This window comes from Ptychodera flava, chromosome 8, assembly GCF_041260155.1.
Source record: "Ptychodera flava strain L36383 chromosome 8, AS_Pfla_20210202, whole genome shotgun sequence".
In the NCBI taxonomy this organism is placed as follows: Eukaryota; Metazoa; Hemichordata; class Enteropneusta; family Ptychoderidae; genus Ptychodera; species Ptychodera flava.
The window spans coordinates 15,879,780-15,904,482 of record NC_091935.1 but is presented as its reverse complement, the minus strand read 5'-3'; the positions used below and the strand labels follow the sequence as shown (position 1 = coordinate 15,904,482).

The 24,703-nt window shown below is 38.9% G+C and overlaps 1 protein-coding gene and 1 long non-coding RNA gene across 4 annotated transcripts in view; both read right to left on the bottom strand.

Annotated features, from left to right (window-relative positions):
* Positions 1 to 177: 177 nt before the first annotated feature.
* LOC139137894 (uncharacterized) lies at positions 178 to 3,409 on the bottom strand. The gene is made up of 2 exons (XR_011553482.1): positions 3,312 to 3,409; positions 178 to 904 (listed from the first exon to the last, which is right to left on the bottom strand). It is a non-coding gene; the product is annotated as an uncharacterized lncRNA (long non-coding RNA).
* A 1,950-nt stretch (positions 3,410 to 5,359) lies between these two features.
* LOC139138630 (uncharacterized) overlaps positions 5,360 to 24,703 on the bottom strand; it is a 29,072-nt gene continuing 9,728 nt past the window's right edge. Inside the window, exons 4-12 of one of the 3 annotated variants that reach the window (XM_070707094.1) lie at positions 20,054 to 20,227; positions 18,941 to 19,096; positions 16,796 to 16,948; positions 14,689 to 14,862; positions 12,015 to 12,147; positions 11,029 to 11,176; positions 9,101 to 9,300; positions 7,638 to 7,807; positions 5,360 to 6,940 (exon numbers count right to left, since the gene is read on the bottom strand). In XM_070707094.1, coding sequence (XP_070563195.1) covers positions 7,669 to 7,807; positions 9,101 to 9,300; positions 11,029 to 11,176; positions 12,015 to 12,147; positions 14,689 to 14,862; positions 16,796 to 16,948; positions 18,941 to 19,096; positions 20,054 to 20,227 — 1,277 coding nt within the window. In that variant the 3' untranslated portion in view covers positions 5,360 to 6,940; positions 7,638 to 7,668. The remainder of the gene's footprint in view (positions 6,941 to 7,637; positions 7,808 to 9,100; positions 9,301 to 11,028; positions 11,177 to 12,014; positions 12,148 to 14,688; positions 14,863 to 16,795; positions 16,949 to 18,940; positions 19,097 to 20,053; positions 20,228 to 24,703) is intronic. The other 2 variants (XM_070707096.1, XM_070707097.1) reach the window with 2 other exon arrangements.

Below are 24,703 nucleotides of genomic sequence, written 5' to 3'. Positions count from 1 at the left end.
AATGTTATTATAGTAACACACCATACAAAATGTCAGAGGAAAAAAGTCTTTATTTAATCAAACTATATATATAAAGAAGCAATTTGAAACTTGGCAGTGTGAGGACTGTTGTTGTGAAAGCGACAATGTCCGCGTTCTGGTCCGAGTTACAACTTTAGGACTAAAATGGTTTTAACTATAATAGCAATTTTTATTTCGAAATTGCATGTTATACTCAGTTCTGAAATACATTATTCTAGTTCGAGTAAGTTCATAAAGACAAGTAAATCATTGTGCCAAACCACAATATTCGGTCGACTTTTAGGATCAATAATTCTTTCAACGAAATCTGCAAAATTAGCAAATTGAAAACACAGTGGCGAATGACCTTACAAAGATGTAAAGCAAGAGTTGTAGCAACAAAGCCATTGGATGCAGTAAATCTGAATCTAAGAGCAATTGCCTCTCCAAAATTTCCATATAGCCCGAAGTTTAAAATGCGGAAAATGTTCATAAAAATCGGCCATATTAGCATAGAAGCCAAGTTACTTTAAATTGTCTCGTCTGATATATGACGCCATAACTTAATAATTATCATTCAGTTTCCTTCAGGACCTTCCTTCATTTGCTAATGTTGGCTAGGAATTCATTCTGCCTCACGTACTCGTCTTCTCCAGCTTGGTGTACACCGCTTGAGGACCTGTTTCCTCAGAAGATTCGTTTTTTTTCGCGGATTCCGTGTACTGGACCGCAACGTCTTTTGGTTCATCTGGCAGCTTCCAGTGTCCCTGTGAATGTCGCCGTGAACATGCGCAGTAGATAGCAATGCCACCGAGGAATAACACGGCGACTACCCAGCATACGATGGCGAAAATGCAGACAAGGTTGAGGGCCAACATCATTAGTTCTTTGAAGTCCTCCTGATCTGTAGACGAAAAGTGCAGGAGAGAATGCTCATAATAATAAGCTTATACTAATAAAAGTCGCCAGCCTTTAAAGTCACTGACTTGGAGAAAGATTACAAAAACTCGTCAGCAGCTCAAATTTCCATGTGTTTTTGTCATCTTTGCTCTTTACGCATCGTCGCTTTTCAGAAAGCCAGATTCACCGCTTTTCGACATTATTTTGTGTGATCACAGGTCGCTTATGGAGCCTTCAGTAACTATAGGGGATTGGCCGGGGAATTTTGGGGAGGGTCACTTTTTAGAAAACTGTTCAAGGGGGTAGGTCACTTTTTACAAACCTATCTTGGGAGAGGGTCACTTTTGACAGAAGCTGATTTTATGGCCAAACCTTTGATAGTCTGTGTGATATTTCCTGAATAGGAAATCACTAACGAAATACGCCGATTCTTTTAAATACGTACACATTATCCACAAGTTTCACAAGCAAAGAAGATGCAGTGGTATCCTACATTAAACACTTTGAACAGTTAAAACTAATGAAAAACAAGAGACAGGTGGAAAAGTGTATATCAATTATCAAATGTACATAAATGCAAAGATATTGTTAGTTTTATATTGGAAAAAAATTGTGCCAAGTTCTCTCATAGACTAACATGTACAGTGAATCAACATTTCGGTGAAATTCCAAAATCAAATTTCTTGCACAACCATGGACTTGTAACTACTTTAGTCTAATGAAGAACATCGATATCAATAATCAAGTGTACACAAATGCACAGATTTACCTAGTTTTGTATTGGAAAAAAAATATTCATAGTTTCAACATAGACAACCATGTATAGTGAACCAACACTTTAGATGAAATTCTAAAATCAATTTCTTGTACAAAAATGCACATTTTACTTCGCACTTCAAGCAAAGTACATTATGATATACATTACCAAACATATATAATATACAGATATAGCATGTTTTGTGGGGGGAACTCTCAATAATTTGCCTGATAGACTCAATGTATGATGATTTGATATTTGTGGATGGAGCACTATAGCAGCCACATCTGGCCTTCTTATAGCTGCACAAAATATGGTGACCCTCCCTCAAATGTATGAAACACAATATCTCTTCAAAAATTCTTGCATGGTAAATTGCGACTGTCCCTCCAAAAACAGCCCTCCCCTCCGTAATTTGTCTCTAACTTACATAACAGTTGTCCCAATTGTTATGTAAATTAGCTGATACTGTTTCACTTATTCCTGGGGAGAATACTGCAGTGGCTGGGGAGGGTCAAGTTTTGGAATGTCGAACAAGGGGAGGGTCACATTTTAGACAGGATGATAGGGGAGGGTCACATTTTACAGTACAGGACCGGTGTGCTCTGAATTCCCCGGCCCACCCCTTATAATTGCTGAAGGCTCCCTTAGCAGTCAAATGAAACATCCATATCACGATCGCTTTTATTTTTCCCTGGTTCTTTGCGTGCCATAGACATTACACTTCACACATGCTGAGACTGGCAGCAGGAGTTGCACATTTGTTCAATGGTTATATTTCAATTGAAATGAAAAATAAATCTTAGAAGCCACGGACACGATATCAGTGAATTCAGTCGTGATGTGGCGGGACCGTGAATCAGTGTCACACATACATACATACATACATACATACATACATACATACATACATACATACATACATACATACATACATACATACATACATACATACATACATACATACATACATACATACATACGTACGTACGTCAACTTATGTCAGGCCCTAGAGGTTTTTATTTTTTCAATCTTGTCCCGTGCCCTGTGTCACCACAAGATCGCTTACAATGGAGCGTTCGGATTTATTACAACATTAGGCATAAATAATAGTATCAACGGCCTGCTTATTTGTTTGACATTTTTGTGGCTGTTCGGTTGTGGCACGAGGGCACTGCAGAAAGTATTCTACCAGCTACACAGGTTGTTTTAAACTGCAGTCAGGCTCATTTTTCCTCTTAGGCAGCGAAATAGTTTATGCCACCATGATGCCACCCATAGTGGGACAAACAAGTCCATGATATCCGAGATCCCGTACTGACATGATCAACACTGTTTGTAGTACAGACTATGTACTCGCAGTGTACTCTGGGAAACGTTTTGCCTAAAATTTTATGAACACCAAATGCACGCCACTCAAGTAACCAAGAAATTGCACCTGGTGTCTATTCCGCAATCGAATGTTCAGTTTGTTACCTTACATGTTGACATCTACAATGACGCCATCTTTCCGCCGATGAAAGTATGTCTGTAGACAAAGGTAAGCTGTGTTTGTACAGTTAGTCAGGTATTTATATTTTTGTGATGTCTGATTCAAAACTATGACGGCCAGCGCTTGCAGACTTCCAGTCCACCTGTGATTAAGAGAACTTACCACCACAATTGTCAAACCTCCAAGCACTTTTTCTTCTGAATTGCAGAGAAGCTGATTTCGCGCTGTAAATGTTTTCCTGGTTCAAACTTCGAACACTGTAGCTCCTCCTTATCTACCGTCAACTGTGCCCCTGCAGGTCGACGACACGGGTGAATACGTGCATACAAAGCGTCCGAGTACTTCGTCATCGAAAGTGGCAGAGCCTTAAAAGGGGTTTTCACTCCATGTTCCCTTTTTCAATCAATGCACCAGTCAATGGGCGGACACCCATTTACCCACTATCTACTACCCAATGGAGCAATGAGGAGTAAAGTGCCTTGCTTCAATGACACAACACTGTGTTAGAGTCTCGAACTCACCATCCTCTGACAGTGAGTCCGTCACTCTAGACTTACTTACCGGGTGTCGAACTTACCATCCTCACATAGCGAGTTCGGTTCCCTGACCACAGCTCAAGGATGCCTCATCAATTTATCGATCAATCACGATTTGCGCCTATGGGATTGATGGAAACTAGTGTAATAAATTTGTGCTGTAAGTTTTTTACAGATATATTTATGAATCGTGAAAACAGAGGTAGAGAAAGTGATCGTGAAAACAGGGGTAGAGAAAGCTAGTGATGATATTTAAAATCGTGGCCAAATATTCACATGGGGGTGGAAAAATTATTTCTCATTAAAACATTATAGTTGATGCGCGATATATCGACAGTAACCAGTAATTGTCAAACAAAATACTATTTACATTTTCTGGTAATTTGGTATAATTTCACCTAATTCATTATATTAAACAGAGGTAAGTCTAGCGCCACCACCGTTTGGAGTGTGTGGCTAACAAGTGCACACGATTGAACTAACAATACTGGTCTACAGTCTCGCTTCAATCCAACTTCGCTAGCAAAAGGCGTCTGTTCGCGCGGAGACCCTCCCTCGAGAGAGTATGCTACACCGACCTAGCCAAGCCACGTGAACCTGACGATGGCTTCAGTCATGCCCTGTTACACAGTACCCCCATAGGACGAAATTTACTGAATGTGTCAACGTTGTAGGATGAGATATTGTGCGAGGAATATCACAGAAACAAGGTATACAAGATTGCCCACTTTCTATAGGGCTGAGGATGTTTTCAAAAACAGCTGTTCTGATTTTTTCACCTATTATTTGATTAAACGTCCATCTAAATCATTAACAATATACACTATTTGCGGTCTCTCACACACTGAACATTACTCTTGGGCACAAATACCTGCATGATGTCACAGGTTACAGTGGTCAGAGTTCAAAGGGTTGACGTGACATATCCTACCTACTTATTCCACAGGGAAGCTGGGATAAACAAACAACCAAACACATATTCACACAAACAAATAAAACAAACAAACAAATAAAAACAAATAAGTACAGTCAACCTGTCGCAGTGGTCACCCTTACAGAGCAGTCACCTGGTTCCGTCACAATTTACACGTAGAATGGCCCTCTACAGAACAGTCACCTGCCGTATGTGGTCAGTAGCCACATGTAATTGCTCCAATTTTATACAAATTCATTGTATAATGGTCAGTGTATGCGACTCTGAATGACCTCTGTCAACAAATTCTTAGACGGAAAGCAAGAAATTACTCTTTTTGACCAGTTTTACAGCTGCATCATAATTGTTTCAGATATCAAAGGCAAGTGTTATGATTTTGAAAGATTAATGATATTGAATTTTATAATTTCTGTCATTTTTTCCTAAATTCACCACTGAGCACACCACCTACACTGAAAGTAATACCACACCCACCCTTTATAGAAAGGCCACCTCCATTATTATGGTCACGTTTTTCTTGGCGCTTTGTGTGACCACTATTCAAAGGTTTGACTGTAAATAAATAAAACAAAGTAAATTAAAATAAAACAAACAAAGAAGCGAACATACAAACAAACAAAAACAAAAACAAACAAAAATGAATATAAGAGAAAACAACAAATTGAATAATAATTGAAATAGTTGACCGAAAACACATGCAACATATTCAAAATACGATGTTAGTATCACAACTCAATGACTTTGTATCGTGCAGTTTTATTAGCTTTTAGAATGAACATAATGACGTCATCGACTGTAAGCAAGTCACTTTACGTGGTGTATTGGATGGATCGTTAGCCCTGGAAGGGCGTCAGCAGTGGCAAAAATTACACTTCAGAGAGCAAAAATCTCTTCTATGTTGTCTGCCTTAATTGCTGCCCTTACAAACCACTTTCTACATGACTCGAAGGTACAAACACAAATTCTTAATAAAAAACAAACACCTCGAGCGCCTTCTCTGAAACCATCGACGAGACGAACACACTGCAAGTCATCCATTCTGACAAACTCGTCAGGGTCTAATTTTCCATCCCTAAAATTAATTCTCACACTCATAACTTTGGTATTTCTATTTAAATATAATCGTCATAATTTAAAATCGACAATTAGTCCAATTGAAAATCTCAATGAAATCAAACAAGCGTGCCAAACTTCAGTGATTAAAGTGCGATGACGTCCAAGACGACGAAGGAATAACGTACAACATCGGTTTAGGTTTTCGAAAACCGAAACAAAATGCTGTGTAAGTTTGCTTCGTTCATCAAAGACTCGGTAACCTCATTGCGTTTTCCTCTTATGATTGTGCTGACAAGTCAAGAAATCTTAAATTAAACACTCAACAACAACAGACATCAGTGATCAAGAAAATGAAAGTAATAACTAAACGTATTCATTGTTTACTTTTTCTGGCATCACCCTCCATAAATATATAAATTGAAATTATGATAATTGTAATTTTTCAAAGAACAATAATTAAAATGTTATACAGTAATGTTGATAATTGAAATCTTACAAAGTTCGATAATTGAAATAATAAAAAGTTCGATAATTGAAATAATACAAGTTCAATAATTGAAATGTTACAAAGTCAATGATTGAACGGCTACAAAGTTCGATTATTGAAATGTTAAATAAAAGTTCGACAATTGAAATGTTATAAAGTCGATAATTGAAATAATACAAAGTTCGATAATTGAAATGACCAAAGTTCGATAATTGAAATGTTGCAAAGTTATATATCGATATTCTTTGTTGTCTTGTTTCTATATTCATGACATATTTCACTTACAATCTCTGAAAGCGTAAACTCACTTATCACAACTTTTTGGACGTTTGTATTTTCATTCAATGACGATTCAAGGCACTACATATTGAGAGGGATTAAGCAATATAAAATTCGGTATCATGATGATATGGTAAAGTTTCGATGGACCTTTGATGTTCAAAATCTCCTCACCAACAAAATTATTACAAACAACAAAGTTTATTTCGTCGGAGTCGACAAGATAAATACTATCTATTTATTTGTGACGATTATCTTTGTGATGCTGAATCGAAAAGCGGACTTAATTTCATGCGCTGGTTGTTATTAGTATTGTTTTCATTTTTTTGTAAACTTGGTGCAGTAAAAATTACCTACACGAAAAGTACATTCTCAAATAGGAGATTAAATGGAGGCCAAGTAAAATTATACGCTGAATTTTTCAATAAGTGTTCCTCGGTGTTTTCACGAAAGGGCTGCTGCTAATCCTCTTCCATCTGTTTGCGATGTGTTGAGCTGGCTGAAAAAAATGTGATATTATTCAGGTTGCAATATTGCTAAACACTAAATATCAGCAATGTGAATGTGAGGAAAATATATCCCTTAAAAGTAGCGCCATGGCTCAAGCAAGTGCGAATGTGGTGAATCTGTATAGGCAGTGTAGCATCTGTTGCAATGGCTTTTAATACTGCACTTAACGATTTGCATCATTTCGGAATTTATCTCTGCATATCTGCCATGGGGTGACGGTTAGTACAAGGCATTCCGTCACAAGTCTTATGTCTCCCACATAAAGTCATAATGTTTCAGGTAAAATGCGCCTCAGGGACAGATATTCGGACTCTCAAACTTTTCAATTCTTTTCTGATCTACCACTTGTGGGGGTTCATTTTAAAGCTCTTGGTGTAAGAAACTTTTCACCGGCTTAGTTTTTCGAAAATCCAAAATTAAATTTTATTTATACAGTTTACACAGGGATGGCAGCCATTTTGAAGTTTAAATGCCGGTAAATCTTTGGTAATTTCTCTAGTACCAAAATTTGCACAGTGACCGCCGATTTTTTATTCTTGGTTTTGAAAAAGAATGGTTGAAGACTCCTTGAGGAAAAATTTACCAAAAGTTTAAGTCTTTCACTTTCGAGGCGCATACTTGATAGTTCAACACAATGCGTATAAACAGAATAGCATATCACATAAACTAATCGTTCGTTTATTTACCTTGATGGCTCGGTGGATTTAGTAGCTACCTTCAGTTCTCTCTAATCCAGTACCAAATCGGTCCTTGAGGGTCCTCACAAGATGGTTTGCATGTGTACGGGGCTGGATCAGCCCCGTACAGTGCTGGATGTTGCTGAATCATTATACCTTCTTGGTTGTTTTCGGTCTTACTGCAGTGGAGACCAAATCGCAAGTAAATAATGTATTAACATATTGTGAATATTCAATCGAGAAAGAAGATTCATATCGGTCTCTGAAAGACGTGTAACTTAGTAAGATACCAACACAGGCATTTGTTATGACAGAAAAAAAGGCGGTGAAGTGAGCGATTTTCTTGCAAAACAAATTGATCAAAAGTAATAGCTGACTCTGGGGTATAAAGTTCCAAATTAACAAGAAGGTAAAACGGTGTAAAGATTGTAGTATTTGATAAGCTCAGACGGCACAGGAACTCCACAACAATCTAAAAATGATATTGAATCAAGAACACGATTGAAACTAATTTGGGATAATTGGATGGTGCAGTAATGTCGATATAATCTGCAAATGTAAGCTCATCTGCTTTTCTTTTTTTAGGTTATACACTTGTTTTTATGAGTAATTTGCAATATTGCAACATTCAGCTATAGGGCACCTAACACTTTTGAGAAATTTGAAAAATATAAAGACCCAATTATCCCAAATTAGTTCCCATCGTGTTCAGGAGAGATGCTGGACCAGGAAATGAGTCCACTCTCTGGCTTTTGGCTTGATTAAAGTTGTTCTGATTGAAGTACGAATTCTTCTGAGCTCAGGTGCAAAGAACAAAAAATCTAACTAAACTGCCTTTACAGTGCCAAATTCATTTTTAAAACAGTAAGCTTACTTTTAGAAACTTCCAACATTTCCTAACCACAGAAATAATTGCACAGCAATGTCAGAAAGAACTAGTGACCAGCATGTGTTCAGGAAGCTTTTCATTGTTCTAAAAATAGTAGTGAACCTGACCTTGAAGGCTGTTCTAGATTTATCTACATTCTCCTAACTAAACCGGTCATCAAGGGACAGTGACTTCAATTTCACACATTTCAAACACATCTTATATGAAAAAAACAGTCACTCACTGTTCGAAGATGAAATGACACAGGCACTACAAATTTTTGGCGAAATAAATATGAGTGATATTCAAAGTGAAAAGGAAAGCCCAAATTTCTCAAGTGCATACTGAACTAAGATTTATGGCGATATAAACTTGTTGTTGGTGATACGAAGTTATATATGGTAATACCAAGCCTTGTCCCGTACCAGAAATACCAAGGTAAGTTTGGTTTTCTGTCTTTCTGTCTTGTTTTATGAGTGCTCTTCATCTTCAGACGATGCTGCACTCGTTCCCCAGAGTAGGAGATACGTGCAAGTTGTGGTATAGAGTGGCATCAATGAATACAAAAAAGTTGGTTGTGCATGCAAATGTTATTGCTACTTACTTGGCCTTGCATTTCAGCAAACACCCAGACTTTGTGATTTCTTGGTCAGTACATTGACGAGGGAGTATGTCAACAACATCATGCTGTGTGAAATTTTCGCTAACAGTCACGGTTTGGTTTCGACTAGACCACATGTTTGCAGGGTGTGAAATGTTGTATATGCCACCGTTAGTTCCGTCTTCGCCAGCTTCTAGTCGAATCTGTCCGAGATATTGGAGGAAAGATTGTCACACACAAACAGTTTAAAATGTCTCTGCATGACAACAGTTCTCGGAAATGTCAAAACCAATACCATAGGTAAGAAATGACACTAAAGAATTGCCTAAAGATTGTGAATTGATATATCGATGAAAAGGTTTATAATTAAGCAATAAAGCACACCCAGCGATGGTATACCACGAGATTTTGACCAGTTCACGACATATATGCACGAGCGATAGCGAGTGCATATATGAAGTGAAATGGTCAAAATCGAGTGGTATACCGTCGCTGGGTGTGATTTATTGCTATTATATCATAACAGTATATTGAAATTCTGGCATGGAACGTCATAAAAGGACTTTTCCTCAAGCCGAGAGCTAGTGCGCATGGCAGCCGTGGTATATCTTTTCGCGTCTCGACCAATCAGATCGCTGTATTTGCACCATCAATATACTGGTATGATATAATGTACAATACAGAACTAATAAATTTCTAACGCGAGGAAAGGTACAGGTTTACTATGTCCGAAGTAGCTTAATACAGTCCGTTTCGTTCGCCGACGGATTTTTGGGAGAATACACTTTTGGGAAGGACCGAAGGTTGTTACCTCATGGCCAGCCATACGTTATACTCTTAAACTTGTTAATGTCTTGTTATAACTTATGATGGATGAGTAGTGTCTTAGAATTGACTGTAGACTTGCTCCAAGTCTGTTTTCATTTAAAAATCAAAAGGGAGTAAATCAAAGGAATAAATGTCAGCAGATTGTCGCGTTAGTGGTGAACTAGTACTGTTCGCGAAATTGGAGCAATATAATTGGGCAGACTGTATTGCGTCAAACGATTAGGGCCAATCTAAATTGACTGCACTCTTCTTCTCTTCAAATACAAACGATAAACTGTGCTCGATATAGTATAATCACGTGTATCACTCGAGACATCTCTGATCTCACGTTACGTTCAAAGGCAAGGCTATATAACACTATATCAGATGATAATTGCTCGTGCGTCTGAAAACTTGATAATTTGACCTGAAAAGCATGCACCTAATATGACTAATTCTCTCAACATTTTGACGTATTGCTCTCTTAGAGACAATTTCGACGGGAGGTCAGGATAGTCGCTTCCCTCCCCTCGACTGTCGCGTCTATGTTTCAAGTTCGCCTACAGTTTAAGGGTTTGGCGTGTTATCCTATATATGGATGGAGCGAATTAAATGGGCCGAACGTCTGTTCTTGAGGTAATGTGCGCCTCGGAAGTCAAAGACTTAAACTTTTGCTCAAACTTTCCTCTATGAAACTTTCGACGATTCTCTTACGAAAGCAAGAATAAAATCAGGGGTCCCCGTGCACAATTTACTAGACAGACAAATTACCTAAGCTTTCCCGATATTTGAAATTAAATATGGCCGCTAACCTTGTGTTAATTCCATGGGGAGAATGAAATTTTCGATTTTCGAAAAACTAAGACGGTGAAAACTTTTCTTTCACCAAGAGCTTTAAAATGAACCGCCACAAGTGGTAGATCAGAAGGGAATTGATAAAATTTGAAAGCCCGAATTTCTCTCCCCATGGCGCGTTCTACCTTATAGACATAACGTACCTTTATTGAACAAACACAGAGTGACTAATTTATTAATATGCCTGATTTATTTCAGTTTTGATATTTGAGTTTTTACTATTCCCTTAATTTTATTTCAAAGTCGCTGCCAACAAACTACGGTCCTACCTGGACGATTCCTGTTTCCGAGTTGTTCTTTATGACATTGATGTGTTTCAGGATCGAGTGGTCATCGTCCAGATTGGGCGTTAGGGCGTTTCGATCCCTCAGGTTTCCCTTGGTCCAGTCTGTCCTCGACTTCACGGTCAGTAGCAACCTGAGAAGGACGGAAATAGCAGGAAAGCTAAGGAGGGCCGCAATGTCGGGCCTGATGATTTAGCAGGCTTTTTACCTATGCTATGTGCTCCGTTGTCTAACCTGAATAATAGTCTATCCATTAAAGGGATACAGTCGTCGAAACTGCGGTCAAAGGTCGTATGGAACCCATACGACCAATGTAAACACTGTATCCAAGGTACGACGGTGATTGATGGAAACATGCCTGTCATAATCTACATTGTATAATTTAAATGTTGCAGTTATGATGATGAGGTGCATCAAGATATCGCGTACGATATACGACTTCGTTAACAAAAAAACTCGCACAGGCGCATTTCCGACGACTGTTTCCCTTTAAGGTAGGTCCCTTCATGTCATCGTTTGCCTGAGCGGCTATTCTATATATTATTCCAATTAAGACGTAACAACCGGTAATTAACGAAGATACTATATGAAGAAGGGCCAACAAAATGCTTGTAGACTGGATCCAATGCCTACACACTGCGGGCACAGAACAATATACTTCTACACTGTGTTACAGAGGTCATTCACTTTACGGTGTGTAGTAATATTTGCCTTCGACTAACGTAAAGCAGGGAAAATAACAACCAAGAAGCAGAGATTACATTTTAAGCATTTTTTGTGCATTTATTTACAATTTAGCCCTGTGGCATTTTCTGTTGATGACTGTTGCTAACGTATGTACATAGTCTCCAATCTCCCATTAATCGGGTGCGCTATTTCTTGCCTACAACCCGGTCCTACAAGAAATACCGTAATTCTCTCCTGACCCAAACGAGGTTGAGCCAATTAATTACAAATAGGAAGACACTTACGTCCAACCTCCACCATTTCGGGTCATATCACAGTATACGTTCATCATGAAACCTTCTACAGGTTCGATCGTGTAAATGCTATCGTCAACAATTTCATCTGCTCCGGCATTGTTCAAGCGTTTTAAGCAGGTCTCTGGAGGGAAAACAAAAATATCAACACACGTGACCTGCTTGTTTGTTTGTTTTACAACGCATGACACAATTCTTTACGTAAAAATAGGTCATTAAACTTGGGTGTGTGTACTAGACAACATATCTGCGCCCAGGATGGTAAGTAGGAAAACGCGGGGAAGTGAAATATTCGATACTCTTCAACCATAGACAGAAGAGAGTTTCTCACTCTCCTCTATGCTTCAACATAGCCTTCCAGATTTGTCAGATGTAGCCATGGTCTAACGTTGGTGGCGTTTTATTCAGCCTGCCTCAACCGTGACCACGGAGAAGATTGGGTGAGCATGGCTTACAACGCAGAAACAGGGTTGTGAGTCGAATTTAACTGAATATATGATCTATCCTTTGCTCTTGTCTCGATCACAGCAAGCTCCTTTACTTCGAAGCAAAGTGATGAGCGAGACTTGGTCAGTGTTTGTATCATTTCATGATATGTTCATTACTTTTTTCTAAATTAGTCCTCCTATGTTGTGTTTTTGTACTAAAAAAGATATGTGCGCCTTCTTTATCATCACACCAGTCAAAGAAATGCGTTGTTACGTTTGAATGCACAAATAATATCTTGCACATTCAATTTGTATTCCTGCTCAAAAGAAATAGCACAAACTTAATGCAATAAACCAACAGTATTGCATTCACTAACCAACTCGCCAATAAAAAAGTACAATAGGTAGGTGGGATTCTGTGAAATTTGCAGCAAGAAGTGGAAATTCCAAAGGGCAATGAAGATGAGAGTCAGTGACAAAGTAAGGAAATTTTGTAATAAAGTGGCACGTCATCATCAGAGGATAAATGGTAAGAAGATTTTAAGGTATAGTGTCACTTGTTCCAATTTTGCCACAGTTACCATGGAAAGAGAAAATCTAACCAATCACAGATTTTAAGTGGGTGGCTCGCTTTTTAAAAACAGCGCCCTCACATGGGCATTTTCAATACCAAGCAACGCCCCTTTGACCATATATGGGCATATTTAGATTACAGGTGATTGTATACCTTTAAGGTCATTTATTTAAACAAATTTGCTCTTTTAGGAGGATAATTTACATTGACAATTCAATGAGAGTTAATATCTGAACGGCAACCCTGTTATGTGGCAACTGTAAGTACTTCTCATGCGAAGCTCTGCATGGCTGACAAAACAGTGATACAATGAATCATATTTTGCTAAGTGGATATACTTTTGTATAGTTTTTAATAATTAAGACTGTTTTGCTTTTTTGTTTTTGTTTTTTTGAAATCTTCACGCCAGTCCTAAATATTGATCGAGTCAAGAATAGCGGCCGCCATGTTGTTTGTTTTCATTGATGAGCCCGTGAAAGATTGACGCGCAAAAAGTTTCAAAGTATCAAAATTGAAGACATAGACGTTGGTTGTTATGATATTTATAAGATATTTTCATAAGGGACTGAACATAAATTACAGAGGCCCACCCCCTCCTGTAATTAATAGGTGCACATGCAATTTCAGCTTTGATGCATGGAAAAAGGTGACCCTCCCCCTTAGGCTTGCACAAAATTTTACGACCCTTCAAAAATGCTTGCGCGAAAAATGTCGACCCACCCCCAAAAAACACCGGCCCACCCCTACCCCCACCTGTAATTTGTGTCCAGTCCCTAAAGAGAGAACATACTTGGCCTGTGCATGCGAGGCACGGATTCATCACAGTGCCTCCATGAAGTTTTCACGACTTGGGTATCACGAAATCGTGATGACCATTGTTGATGTCAAAGTTCATCAAAGTCAAACATTAGTGTAATTTGCATTACAGTGACCGACATAGAGATTCACGCACACAATACCAATCAAATCGTAGACCTATGTCCAGTGATCAAAGTTTCAGTAAAATAGTCATAGTCAGTGACTGAAATCAAAGTATATTCCGTCAGGGTGTTTCAAGGTCATTTTCAAAATGTTCTAAAATTAGAGAGAGTAAGATGATTAAACTTTGACATAACGGGCACGCCACATTTTGAACATGTAATTGGGAGGGTTAAATTTACGTGAGGGCTACATGTTAGTGGTCTGCTGGTTAGCTCACCATAATGACTGAAGCTTTTTCAGAATCAGTCATATTCCTTATAAAGTCCGCTAAAAATTCAACGGCGCAAACGACGGCGTACTGATTTGAACAGCGTGAAATGTAGACGTTCGTTTCCGTTTTTAATCACTAACTTTCAACAGGTAGTTGGGCTGTAATGCCAGCTGTAGTTAGATCGGAAGGTGCCCGTCGTTGCAGCGTGGTTACCGCGTGTGGTTGTAGTAATCGAATGCTAGTGGTAATCTGATCGAAGTCAAAACTGTTAGTGAAGGTGAAAGCCTTCACACTGTACATTCGATCAAGGAAAACCATAGAATCAAATAGCTTGTTGAAAATAGAGCGTGAGTTGACAAACCGAGGAAGACAATTTAAACAGAGAGGTAGGGGAGTTGTTAAACAGGATATTGAAGGAATATATGGAAACGAAAAATGGTTGGTAACGCATGATGAGAGGGGTTTCCTTACTTGGAAGGCAGGGGTGTTCCTCACAGTAGATTTCTTTTCTATAGTCATCGGTTTCGCAGGCCTTACCGCCGTTATCTTCACCACGCATTATCGACCTGGTACGATATCTTGTACCTGTGCCACACGTCACTGAGCACGCCGACCAAGGTGTCCATTTCCCCCAGCGACAGTCCACTAAAATAACAATGATTACATGTAAACATATATGTGACGCGACTGTGTTCTTGTTCTTTGAAGGGGACTGATGTATGAATGTAAAATGGAAACCGTTGAGTCAGATATTGGTTCCAACTATGAAGGTATACTATCGGGAGTAGACAAAAATGTAATAAGCGCGTAAGAAGGAAAACAAAAACAAAACTGTTGGGTCAGCATTTTTTTCGCACATTATTTTGTACAGAAGAGAATAATCTTGCCATTTTATCTTGATATCTAACACGGTGACATCACTTTTAAATACATGCTTCATGGCGACTTCTTATTCCAAATCTTCCATGAAAGTTTCAATAAAATAACAATAATAAAAGTGAGTTCCTTGCATATCTCCGTTCAAACCAATGGGATTTGATCAATACTGTATTATCTGAATTCTCTTGGACGCAAAGCAAAAATCACCTGGCTATTTCATCAATTTTAGCAGAGTCATTCTTGGAATGTCTTCTTAAGTGCGAAGGATTGTTACATAGGTAATAGGTATACCAAAATGAACTTGAATGTCAGTCAGTTACACCTAAAAGTTGCAACTGGTGTAATTATTCTACACAGTATATTTATCTTGTATGGTAATTCTTTGAAAATGCAAAATTTGAAATTAAAAACACAGAAACCAGCACTTTGGCCGCATCTTAATGAAAGCAATGTGTAGAAAGTTTCGCCACGTCACACTATAACTCAGAGGCCTCTGCATCATCCATCTATTTACCTTTACGTTTATAAGGTAGGATGCGTCTCGGGGACAGATAGTCGGACTCTCAAATTTCTACAATTGTCAACTTATCGGGGCTCATTTTAAAGCTCTTGCAGAAAGAAAAAACTTTCATCGTCATAGTTTTTCGAAAATCCAAATTCAATTTTCTCCCAGGAATGGCGGCCATTTTGAATTTCGAATATCGCAAAATGTTGGTAATTTGTTTCGACAGTTCCAGAATTTGCACGGTGACGCCCGATTTTTCTTGTTGATTTGGGTAAGAGAATGGTTGAGAGTATCATCAGGAAAGTGTGAACAATAGTTCAAGTCTTTCACCTTCGAGGTGAATGCTAACTTATTCATGAACCACACGGACACCACTGCCTGACTCTACGCAACCCTCCCTGTTACCCCATCCTGCGTGGGTACATCTGGCGACAGTGGCGAGCCTCCATTTACTCGACGGATCGGAACAATTATAGGTGAAGCTATTGTTGGTCTTTCTCCGACAGTGATAGAGTAAAAAGGTTCAGAGAGTAAAAAACACTGCGGTTCATAATACAGACCAAAAATAACAAAGAAGTTGTATAGTCATAAATTACATATACGCTGTCTTTTCATGACAATTTAGTGTTACTGTTTAATTTCGGTGACTATGCATTGTGTCAGTTTTCTGAAACCACGCTTTAAATTTGCCCTTGGACAAGCTTCCAAGTTATTGAAGACGATATTTTTCGATCCTCGTTCACCTGTTATCTTTTAAATAATGGCAGGTTCAGAAACTTAAAAAAAGAAACTGTCACCACAAGTAGAAAACAAAGTAGATCACGCCCTTACCAATTTTTGTTATGCTTTGTATCTAAATTGCAGACTTCATAATGATGGGAATGCTTTGCAAAACAAACTTTCAATTTGCAAACGTCCAGATATCTGTAATATGTATCCCTGAGTGATATATTAAAGTTACGCGCCTGAAGGGTGCGGCGAAAACTGCAACTGAATGAAACAATTCGTGGCTGGTATGACACATTTTATGCAATTATGAGCAAGTGTCTCAATTCAAAAGCAAACTGACCTCCCTCATTGAGCATTTCAAAAGATGGTGACCCCCTCCCCATCACCTAAGTCAAAAACAGGGTGACCCTCATGTATCAACCGCCTCCCCAGGTTGAAGAAACTGACCAGTCCCTTAGCTTTTACCTTTGCACTTCAAATCAACTACAGAGTTCCCACATGCACCGTATTCTCCCCATCCAGCATGACTACATTCAGCAAGCGTCCATTTACTTGTAGGATCGGAACAGGTGACGTCACGCAAAGCTATGGTTGGTGAACTTACTGACTTTGTAGAAACTGTAAAAGAAATACGAAAATATTTCAAAATTAATATTATCGTTTTCGCTGCAACATTTATCTTCGAACAAACATCGACATCGTACATCCAACGCCTAATCGTTTAAACACGATTCGTGACAGATTTCTGTGAACATATCATGTTAGATAGACCACTGTCACGTACATGAACCTTTATTCTTCTGATTTATTATTTGATGCATACACAGACATGTATCCTTGGATCAATATGTCCGTCATATACGTAAGTAGGCAAGCATGCACGGGCATACAATGATACATACATACGTATACGTATGTACAAACACAATGTCAAATGATTGGATGATTAGGCCGCGTTCAAAAAAATGGTGAGGAGGGGGGCTGGAAGAATCGCGATTGAAATCTTTTTTTTTCGGATTCCCCCCTCAATACCCTCAAAAATTTTCAAGTCCCCCCTCAATACCCTCAAAAATTTTCAAGTCCCCCCCCCAAAAAAAAATACCACATAGCCACATATTATTAGGAATGCACGCAGAGTAAAAAAAAACCATGTAATGTGTCGTTCTGCACGCAGATGTTCAACACTACCTCTTATCAGCAGGTTGTAGAGCCATATACCTAGGGCAAGTTCTTAAATTGATTCATTTTTAAATGCATCAGTGGACTTTTTGGATTTCTCAGTCTAGCCGACTTGAGTTTATCCAACTCTGGCCAGGTCAATGGCACCAGCTGAAAAGCACACAAAATGACAGTCACGAGAGAGTATGAAAATTGTGTATTCCAAGCGACGTTTAACCAAATTGTGAAAAAATGAGCACAGTGACCTACCGAATTTTTTTTTTAAAAGTACAAGACATATACAACTTAGATGCCACTTATAAATGTTTTACAAAATTGACAATACTGGAAGGTTAAAATATTCCATGAAATTAATGTTTTAATCTCAGAAATTTTGGGTGTAATAATGGCAAATTTGATAAAAAATAAAAGATTCCATTTAGTCACACATTTTTCCATTTATTAAATTATAGAGTCTTACTGTTCAAATGTTTTACTTTTGTGTTATTGGTACAATGAGATGTGAAAGTTTCATTTACTGCATGAACTTGAAATGAATGGTTTTATATATTGATTTAAGTGATTTTAGAAAAACTGACTTTCCATCGTACATTTGTATAAGATCAAGTATGGTGACCCCATCTTTTTTCTCTAATATTTGATTGTTCTCATATGCCAGAATTCAAAAATCCATGGTAACTGTTAGTCCCCTAGTCTTCTATGTGTTGCTCTCTGGCTGGATCTTGTGTACAAGTAGATGTATGTTTCACTGTCAATTGAGTGTCCTATGACCGAAACTCTTCTTAAACTACATCAGAGTCAGAGCTACATGTATCACTGTCACTGCCAGTATGTAGTAGTAGGGCAGTAGTTGTATTAACTTTTTATTTTGACAATATTTTTGTTCAGTTTATACAATTGCGTTCTTGTTCTACTCCCTACAGCATGTTGAGCTGTCCAGTATTCAGCTTGCCAACACAGCCTACGTGTACCGTGCATTTGCATCATTCAATTATCACCAATATTTAGACAAACGGGCTTTGTTGACAAACTGAATATTGTGTTTTTCAGCAGCATGCTGTAGAGAGACATCAAGAAACTGTGTTTGATACATTGCATAGAAATATTGAAAAATTATCAACAGTTGTAGCTCCTGCCCCATTACAAGGCCAACTTGTTCTACGAAAATTTAATGGCATTCATACATTTTTAGACTTTTTCGAGATTAAAGACATAAAATATGACAAAACGGTTCTAGATTTTGTTTAATTATTACTAACATTAAAACCATTGGACGACATCAAAATGTTGGGAGTCAAAATATTTTCAGGTCCCCCCTATAGGCAGAGCAAAACTTTCAAGTCCCCCCTCGACTACCCAAAAAATTTAGGAATCCCCCCTGAATTCCTTCACCCCCCACCACTTTTTTTGAACGCGGCCTTAATTAAGTACATGTATTTGCTCCGCTGAATCCCATTTGACGGCATGCAACATCAGCCTCGTTTTGACCCAAAGTTCCACAGATGTATCCCCATTCCGCCTTCACGTTATCATAGATTTGCAGGAAGCCGTCACCATAAGTGTTGGAGTCCATCAATCGTAATGGAGCTGAAATATGAAAAGTAGGGCAAATTAAGAGGTGAAACTATCTACTTATTACGCTGCGTGATGAAAACATGATTAAAGAGAGATTAACAGATATTGATATTCGTTTTTGTTGTGTGTGTATGTATGTATGTATGTATGTATGTATGTATGTATGTATGTATGTATGTATGTATGTATGTATGTATGTATGTGTGTATGTGTATGTATGTATGTATGTATGTGTATGTATGTATGTATGTATGTATGTATGTATGTATGTATGTATGTATGTATGTATGTATGTATGTATGTATGTATGTATGTGTGTGTGTGTGTGTGTGTGTGTATGTATGTATGCATGCATGCATGCGTGCGTGCGTGCGTGCGTGTGTGTGTATGTATGTATGTATGTATGTATGTATGTATGTATGTATGTGTATGTATGTATGTATGTGTATGTATGCATGTATGTATGTATGTATGTATGTATGTATGTATGTATGTATGTATGTATGTATGTATGTATGTATGTATGTATGTATGTGTGTGTGTGTGTGTGTGTATGTATGTATGCATGCATGCATGCATGCGTGCGTGTGTGCGTGTGTGTGTGTGTGTGTGTGTGTATGTATGTATGTATGTATGTATGTATGTATGTATGTATGTATGTATGTATGTATGTATGTATGTGTATGTATGTGTATGTATGTATAAAATAATTACACCGTATCTACAGTCTTCAAGCTTTACATTCTTGTTAGTTTTATTTTATTTATTTATTTATTTAATCAAGCAAGGAAGAGGGTTGACCTGAAAGGCTAATTTTCAAACACAAGGCCGGTTAAATTTCCTGATGTTTCGAAAATTCTTACAACCAATTCGAGAGAACTCACATAGATTGGGGAAAAATTCAGGGAAGGGAGGCTTCCTGCTGTGTGTGTAATCAATTTATCGAGAGCCACTGTGGTCATAACTTACCCTGACAGTCACGTGATTTGCACGTCACGTTTGTTTCCGTGACGTTACCCTCACATCCTTTATCTACGCCAGGTACGCCGCCATTGTAGCACTCGCGGGTCCTGTTCCTTGTACCCGGGCCACATGAGTAGAATCCGGGTTTACATTCTGACCAGGGGCCCCACATAGACCATACTACACAGATAAATCAAATACACTGTATCAGAACGATATAGGACTGTAGAACCAAGTTCAAGAAACAGTAAAATGACAGTAGGAAAATGAAGTTTAGGAACCGAGTATAGTGACCGACAACCTTTTCGAGATGGTATATGAGGGCATCGGAGGGCCGGGAATGGCCATCGTTTGCTCGCACGGGTCAGTTACGTCCCACTAAGTACCTTTGATTTCGGGGAGCATCCAGCTATCCGGACAAGAGCCCTTGGTAAGTGAAGATGTGGAAGGGCATGCGGTGTCATCACTGTGTAATTGCACAGAGAAACATAGATAGAGTCGCAACGGGTACTGTTTAAGGCGTGGAGCGGTTTAGTAACCCATCCATGTTCGCCTCGCCTCAGGTTGCTCTCGCCTCTCTTTTCCGAAGAGTGCCGACCATGCATCCTTCGGTAATTTTCGGATTTTCGCCAATGTTCGGCAAAGTTTGTGTTGTTGTTGTCGTGTGGTGCTGAGCGGAATTGACATGCTGGCGAAAACGGGAGTGTTTTGAGCTTCAGGAAAGTGAGTTTTACCGTTTTAAAAATTCCTCTCATATTTTATGAATATATAATGAGTGTGTTAGAACACAATTTGAAAGTGTTTTATCGATGCTGTCTGGTTTTACTCAATGGTTTACGGTCAGTCATACCGTCTTTTACATGTGCGTCAAGGAAGGACATGTTTATGAAACTGCTGGCGTGTTATGTTTTGATTGGCGTGAAGCAGTGTTTCTGGCCTGAGAGCTCACAAAGTAACTATGGTTGCTACGCGACTGGCAGTACGATGCCATCTCGTCGTATTTTTCGCATAATCTCGTGTAATTATCAACCACAAACAAAGCCTCCAAAAAGTTTAACACCTTTGAAGCTCATTTTAATATGAAAAGCCAATAGTCTACCGAGACGACCATGGAACAAAAGGCGTTGCTACTCTGTGTTTCTCTTTGTAATTGTGACCAGTGATCATAATTTCAAACTTCTTCCTTTTACGCATTTTATTTATTTGTACCGATGCATGTGCAAGTGAATAAAGTCGGGATAACGAGTCATTTGTTGACAGCAACAGTCGTCATCGAATTTTAACGACACCAATTGCACATCTTGTAGTCGAAACGACGCATCAATAATTAAAATATTATTAAAGACACTTCGAGAACATGCTGAAATGTTTTGACAAGCCTAATTTTGGCAAGTTTGATAGGCTTATTTATAAGGAAAAGGTGATAATGGAATTTATAAATTTAAAATTTAAATTTACAAATCGGAGACCTGAAATGCCACACTACATATTGACTTTCTCCCAAACATATATATATATATATATATATATATATATATATATATATATATATATATATATATATATATATATATATATATATAATCCCATGGTATTTTTCTCTGTTTGACGTCATCGTATACGAGTGTTTTTCGCGGAGCCGTACAACTTCGAGCCGAAGGCGAGGAGCCGTACAACTTCGAGCCGAAGGCGAGAAGTTGTGCGGCTCCGCGAAAACACGAGTATACGATGACGTCGAACAGAGAAAATTACCATGGGATTATATATTTATCACATGAACAGTCTTCTTATTTTTCTTTGATGTAGATGGATCAAAATTATTGTAACAAATTGCATGGTTTTTATCTCGATTTTGTGTCTTTCCTTACGCGGATTACTTTCATTTATTGAGTAAAGCGGCCCGTCACCCAGGAGATGTGCGAATGTTCACAGGCATACATTAATTCATAAATCCGATTAAGCTGAACTTTTGATACATGAAATGGTATCTCCACCAATCAGACATACGGATTCGGTAACTTGCGCATGTCAATCATTGTCTCGCGCTGGACCGATGCCAAGGCAAGTTTACCATCGGCGGACATGACTTTCACCGCGCTAGTGACGGATAACCGTAGTATTATAGGGTTATTCACAAAATACGGCCCTGTATGGACGAGGGCTCAGTGAGTGACGTATTGGACGAGCCGAAGGCGAGTCCAATATGTCACTCACTGAGCCCGAGTCCATACAGGGCCGTATTTTGTGTATAACCCTATTATTATACACCTCCCTCCATTAATCGTCCATATAAACTAATTCTATGGTAAATTTTGAGGGATGCGGCACGCGCGATATGAGTGGAACGCGCGCGATCTACTGCTCCGTAGTACAACAGGTGCAGCCAACGGAGCTATCATCGAAAAAGCTAGCGCTGTTCCAGGAGCAATTTTTGAGGGCAGGGGAAATTTTAATTTTGCTCGGGCAGGGACATGTTTTTAAGTTGCAGGGGAGCAAATTTTAGGGTTTTATTGTAGGGCAGGCAGATATTGGTTGATTGTCCTGGGAACAGGGCTTGGCGAAAAACGAGGAGAGGGAAAGTTACTTTTAACTTCGGGGACATGGGAAGCTGAGCCGTGGTGTTTCCAGTCCGGGTCAGCTCCAAAATTGGAGACGCTATACCATAATATTTTCCCCCTCTCATTAGCCAATCAGCGACCAGCGCGCCATCAGTAAAAATTGTATTTCCTGGCAACCTCCACATGCGTCCTTCGTTACGTACGCCATACTGTGTCAAACTCCCGCGCCGTATTCTGTCATAATGTCGAACAGTTGTGTGGCCACTCTGTCAAAACACAATTTCCAAATCGCGTACCAGTTTTATTCTGGCTAAAACAACTAAACCCCATATATCGCTGTGATTCCTAGACTCTGGCTTGAAGTCCTGCGAAATATAAATCGTGTACCTACACAGATCGTTCAGAAAACCCCATTTGTATCGGAGATGGCAGCGATACAAATTCTACCGTATGGGGAACAGTTGTGTGGCCACTCTGTCAACACATTTTCAAAATCGCGTACCATTTTTAGTCTGCGTTTGAAAACTACAAAACAGGTATCGTTTTAAAGCTCTGACATTGCTCTTCTTTCTTGCAAAATTTTATACGCGTACCTACACAAATAACCTTTATAACAGTATTTCTAATAGAGATGACGAACATCCACAAAATGATCTCGGTACTTGAGCGAAATCGATAAACTGGGGGTAGAAATGAATCGTCAATATTTCGAATATTTGTCCACTAATCGGACTCCTTGTTGGACATGACCTTCTGCAGCACACGTGGATTATGTTGACTGTCGAAATTCGTCGAAATTCACAAGACAGGGGCTTAATAAGCGGCCCAAAACTGCCGATCACACTTGGTGGGTAATTTGTGACCCAGCGTGACCTGTACTTTATTAATGATGTAATCTGGTCGATGATTGGCTGAATGCCGGAATACATTATCATAATGAGTCTCCAATTTGGAGCTGACCCGGACTGGTTTCCGGGGATTGGGACACAGGGCAAGTACCTATAACTTTTCATGTCTGCAGGGGAAATGGAATGACAAAATTTTATGGGGGCAATGGAATGACAAAATTTTATGGGGAATGTTTTCCTGGGCAGGGGAAATCGGCAACTTTTTTTCGCCACAGGGCAGGGGAGCTTCAAAAAATTTACAGTGGGGAGGGAAAACAGGCAAAAATAAGTGGGGAGTGGGTGAAAATGAAGTTTGAGTGCAGGATGGTAGGTCGAAAAACTTTTAGTGGGAGGGCAAATTATGAACAGCTAATTAATTACCCTCTTGACTCAAAATTAGTCAGTTCACATTGCTTATCAAACACAATATATCTTATCATAGAAAGGACCCCTTTAATAGTACATTGTTCGTTAGCTGCACCTGGTACAAGTCCCTTGCGTTGGCACGAAGCCAATTAATTTTCAGTGCAGTACAAGCAAACTTCGCTGAATATTTCAATTTAATTAGTTTTTTTAAATAAAAATCAATTGCATTTAGACTCAGTTTTGTGTTTAGCGTGTTTTTTAACCTCATACTTCGAATACATTTTAGTGGAAGTTGTTATAATGTCTATAACTCACCGTAAATAGTTTGTTTACATCCGATAATCGCTAGGTACAAAGGTCAAACAGGCGCGTCGCGCGTCTCCCGTATTCGGGACTCCGCGTACTATACAAAATACGGAAAGTTATTGGACGGTCAAACTCCCATAGGTTACGGCAGTAGGTGTATAATAATTTTAGTTATTTAGAATATTTACAATTATATTTATGAAACTACCTAATGCAACGACACGATCGAAACAGTAGTTACCATTCTTAGAGATGCTGTGGATTTTAAAATATCACAAGTTAACGATCTTGGCGAGCCCGAAAGTTTCAGATCGATGACACACAGAGTGTACGCTTGTAAGTTGTAAGCTTAGTTGGCACTGCCGTCACCGGTCTTCGCCGGTGGCCATCTCGGTCGTCAAGTTTTCGTGTTACGGACTTTGATGTTTGCTGTGACACATATATCGCCCGTAGGTACATGACGGGAACTCTGTTCTGTTGTGAGTGTTGTCCGAGTCAACTTTCAAAATACATCGGATTCTATACGGCGCTGCACTGTA